Source organism: Mesoplodon densirostris, chromosome 18 (genome assembly GCF_025265405.1).
Source record: "Mesoplodon densirostris isolate mMesDen1 chromosome 18, mMesDen1 primary haplotype, whole genome shotgun sequence".
Classification (NCBI taxonomy): domain Eukaryota; kingdom Metazoa; phylum Chordata; class Mammalia; order Artiodactyla; family Ziphiidae; genus Mesoplodon; species Mesoplodon densirostris.
In genome coordinates, this window is record NC_082678.1 from 5,366,430 (window position 1) to 5,370,888 (window position 4,459).

Sequence of the window (4,459 nt, forward strand, 5' to 3'; positions counted from 1 at the left end):
CCCAGCTAACCAGTTCGGGACAGGAACCAGGATGATGCCTCTCAACATGTGGGGTGGGGACAGGAGGCAAGACCCCAATGTTCCTATCTCAGGCCTCTGGCCCCTCAAGAGGGCACTCAGAGAGGCAGCCTCTGGGAACTGGGGGGGGATAGAAATAGGGCAACTAGTTTCTTCCTTCTCAGAATTGGGGGCCTCGGGACCAGGTGGCTTGAGAATCCCAAGGGAGAGTGGCAAATGGGGCTGACCCAGGAGACGTGCCAGGAGAGAGCGGGAGGGAGGGCCCCGAGGCCTAGGCTTGCCTCTTCCCTGGGGTCAACCAGACTCCAGCCTCCCGGGCTTTTATCATTTTATCATTGGCTCAGCTTTTGTTCAGCGGTTCAGTTCAAACACTCTGGGGCAATTCAGACCTGGGTGGGGCTGAGGGGAGGAAGGGAGTTTGAGGGGGGCAAGACGTCAAAGAAGAATCAGAGATTCCACAATTTCACAAAACTTTCGCAAACACTTTTTTTGTCCCAACCCCCCTGCACTGTCCTGGACACCAAATTTGCATAAATCTTGGGAAGTTATTACTAAGCCTTAGTCGCAGCACCAGGTAATTTCCTCCCAGGCCTCCATGGGCTTGTGTATAAAGGCCCCTGGACCTGGTCCCTGACAGAACCCACAACCTACAGACCCATCCAGACCCCTGGCTGAACCTGCTGCCCAGAGCCCCATGAAGCTGATGGGTGAGTGTCCGGGCCCCAGGAGGGGAGAGCTGCGGGGCCGGAGTGGCAGAGGGCAGGGTCCCTGGGCTCCCAGAAAGGTCTGCACGTCTCCTGAGCCCCTGTCTGCTCCCAGCCCTGCAGCTGCTGCTCTGGCACAGTGCACTCTGGACGGTGCAAGAAGCCACACCCCTCGGCCCTGCCAGCTCCCTGCCCCAGAGCTTCCTGCTTAAGTGCTTAGAGCAAGTGAGGAAAATCCAGGCTGATGGCGCTGAGCTGCAGGAGAGGCTGGTGAGTGAGGGCAGCCTGCCGAGGGACAGGGAGGGGACAGAGATACTGCAGCATCGGGCAAGGAGGAAAGAAGGTGCGCAGGGCAGAGCTGAGGGGAGAGAGAGAAGCAGAGGGAAGCAAGGGGAACCGTGGGGAAGGGATGTGGGATGGGAGAGGAGAGACTCAGGGGACATGGGAGGAGATTAGGAAAGGCAGAGCCCTGGACGGCTGGTGCGCAACTGGGGGAAGAACCTCCAGGGGACAGTGCTGGGAGGGGCTGCCTGGGGGCCTGGACGGAGGAACGGGGCTGAGGAGCCTGGCGGGACGTGGAGGGAGGGGAAGATGTGGATGTGGAGAGATGGGGGCACTCGGGAAGGAGGAGCCGCCCGGCTCTGCCAGCCCCCTCACTCAGCATCCTTCCCACCCCCAGTGCACCACCCACCAGCTGTGCCACCCTGAGGAGCTGGTGCTGCTTGGGCACTCTCTGGGCATCCCCCAGGCTTCTCTGAGTAGCTGCTCCAGCCAGGCCCTGCAGCTGGTGAGTGTCCGGAGGGGAGAAGGGAGATGAGGGGGACGGGCAGGAAAGGATGACCTGGAAGGCTCCCCAGTCCTCCAGGCTCCATGCTGGGGCCCTGAGGGGAGCAGCCCAGGCAGCGTCCCCTGACTTTCCTATCCCATCTCCCAGACAGACTGCCTGAGCCAGCTGCACGGCGGCCTCTTCCTCTACCAGGGCCTCCTGCAGGCCCTGGCGGGGATCTCCCCAGAGTTAGCCCCCACCTTGGACATACTGCAGCTGGACGTCACCGACTTTGCCACCAACATCTGGCTGCAGGTGAGTCTCTTTGGGAGCAGCAAGTGTTAGGGCCCCGGACCAAGCTGGTCCCCAAAGGTGGTGCTGCCAGCCTGGGGACCCCAGAGTTCTCTAGGGCTGGGGCAGGAACATTCTCGGTGGGCTGGATGTAGGAAGCTACCACCTCATCCCAGGACCCTCCCCCATCCCCCCTAGCTGAGGGCATGAGGCGGGGTCACTGGACCTTAAAGAGACCTGGGTTCGGTCCTGGCCCCACCATGAACCCTGGATCGTCTACAGCCCATCAGCCCTTCGTCTTTCCTCCCTGTGCTGACTACACCCTCAGCAGGGCCTGATTGCTGACCTCATCTTCCCCCACAGATGGAAGACCTGGGGGTGGCCCCTGCCGTGCAGCCCACCCAGGGCCCCATGCCGACCTTCACCTCGGCCTTCCAGCGCCGGGCAGGAGGGGTCCTGGTTGCTTCCAAGCTGCAGAGCTTCCTGGAGCTCGCGTACCGTGTCCTGCGCTACCTGGCCGAGCCCTGAGCAAAGCGCTCCCCATCCAGTGTATTTATCTCTATTTAATATTTATGCTTATTTAAACCTAATATTTAAAGATGGGGAAGACAGAAAGGAGCCCCAGACTCCTGGATCCTTCCCACCACCTCCAAGTTTCATTCTCCCGCCTATAGCAGGGAGAAAAACTCCCGTCTTCCCGTTCCCTGGACTGGGAGGGAGTTGGTAAATACCAAGTATTACTTCCTGTGACTGCTCCCTGCCTGGCTCCGTGGTGGGCTCTGCGGAGAGCCACAGCGAACCCCTACCCTGAGGGTGCCTACCTCGGGGCCTTTGGAATCACTGGGAAGTCTCCCACGTGGGAGATGAGACAGCCCTGTTTAATATTTAAACAGCAGTGTTCCCCAACTGGGTCCTTGCACCCCTGGCTCTGGCCTGACTTGGCTGTTTCCCTTGAGTCCCCTTTGCTACGGGCACGAAGCCCATCAGAGGCAGCCGGAGCCAGGACGCTTGACCCTGGGGTCCCACGAATTTGCTGAGGAATCGTTTTAAGATTTTTTTCGGGCACGTTTTGACTCCTTGTGTGGGGAGCCCAGGCATCCATCAGCGACGCCTCTTGTTTTTCTGGATGCGCTATAGACACCATCAGGCTAGTGGCGCCTGCCCCACCCCGCCGGGGTCAGGGTCGGGATTCTGACTCCTTTTCAGGCTGGGCAGTCATGTCTCTGCCTTGCTGGGTGGGACTGGGAATGTGGGAGGGAAAAGATGAGGGGGCTCGTGTGACGGGGTGTGAGAGGGACGCTCGACTGTTCACCTTCCCCCTCGGCCCCCACTTTCTCATTGTAGCCAAACTTCACGATAATAAAGTGTTTGTCTCCAGTAAATGTCCTTCCTCCTTCTTGCGTCCAGCTGGTGCCTGGCCAGGGGTCGCGGGCGGGGAGTTGAATGGAGGGCGAGGCCCGAAGGAGGGGAAGAGGAGGTGCACCCACTGGGTGCAGACACTGGGCCGGGTGCTAGGACACGGCAGTGAACAAGGCAGGCGTGGTCCCGGCCCTCGTGGAGCCATGGCCTAGCAGGGAGGACGGAAGGTAGATGGGTCACCCGTACTGGGAGAGGAGAGTGTAGGGTTGGGAGAGGGGGACTGGGGGGCTCAACATTCCAGACACAGATGGACACAGGCCCGAAGTGAGGGCTGCAGTTCACCATCTTCCATAACCTTCACCCATCCATGCTCACAGCTGCCCACAAAGATAGAATTATGAAGGGCCTTTTACAGATTAGGAAGCTGAGGTCAAGGTGACAGCTTGGCTTGGACCCCACATTCCAGGCTCTGCACTTCTGTCCCTCGTCAAGCGCTGCCTCTGATCTGGCGGGGAGCCCGCAGCCTTCCTACCTGTCTCGGGCCTCATGGGCTGAAGAGGCCTGAGCTCACGCCTGGGGAGACCGGAGGGGCCGCTTCACAGCACAGGTTCAAGACAAACCTCTCTGTGCTCTCAGCTGAAGACGCACGTATGCTTCCAGGCTGCCACCACCAGACCAAGGACATCCAGACGGCCCACCAGTCCCCAGGTCCCCTCCCAAGACTTTCCCATCCTCAACTCCTGAGTCACTTCCCACTTCCCTTCCCCATCTGATTCCTTAGAAGGAGGGTCATGCTGAGTGGGGCTAGGACCCCCAGCTGCACGGCTCAGGGGCCCCCCTCTCCAGTGGGTCCTGAAGAAACGGGGCTTGGAGACGAGCAGGCAAAGAAGGGTTAAACAGAGTTCCTGCCTTTGTCCCCCCCCCCTCATCCCTCAGCCCCTCAGCCCCTCACCCCTCATACCCCCAGTCGTCCTCTTCTGGAGAGGAAAGATCCAACTCCGGGCCAGTCAGACTCTGGGTGGGGCTTGGCCGGGCTGGGGAACATCAGAACAGGACACCCTACCCCAGCACCAGCGGGGCCTTTAGCCAAAACCTCTCCCTTTTCAGAGTAAGTCTGACTTTGCGAGGTGGGGGGAAGCGGCAGGCGGGTATGAGGAAGGGAAGCTGCGCCCACCGCCCGGCCCCGCCCCTACCGAGCGGGGGACCCTGAGCCCAGCCCTCCTCTGCGCACCCTCCTGCTTCCTCCACCAGGGAGGGACTGCACGGGTCCAAGGCGGAGCCAGCGTTCCCCACCCCCTCGGACACAGGCACCGAGGGATCC

The 4,459-nt window shown here is 60.7% G+C and overlaps 1 protein-coding gene across 1 annotated transcript; it reads left to right on the forward strand.

Annotated features, from left to right (window-relative positions):
- The first annotated feature begins 712 nt into the window (after positions 1–712).
- Positions 713–3,120, forward strand: CSF3 (colony stimulating factor 3). The gene is made up of 5 exons (XM_060081900.1): positions 713–725; positions 838–992; positions 1,402–1,509; positions 1,657–1,803; positions 2,143–3,120. Exons 1-5 carry the CDS (start codon positions 713–715, stop codon positions 2,305–2,307), a joined length of 588 nt encoding a protein of 195 aa, XP_059937883.1. The 3' UTR covers positions 2,308–3,120.
- Positions 3,121–4,459: the final 1,339 nt, after the last annotated feature.

Coding starts and splice junctions, on each gene's coding strand:
- CSF3 (XM_060081900.1), top strand. Junction 993..1,401: donor CTGAGCTGCAGGAGAGGCTG/GTGAGTGAGGGC, acceptor TCCCACCCCCAG/TGCACCACCCACCAGCTGTG. Junction 1,510..1,656: donor CCAGCCAGGCCCTGCAGCTG/GTGAGTGTCCGG, acceptor CCCATCTCCCAG/ACAGACTGCCTGAGCCAGCT.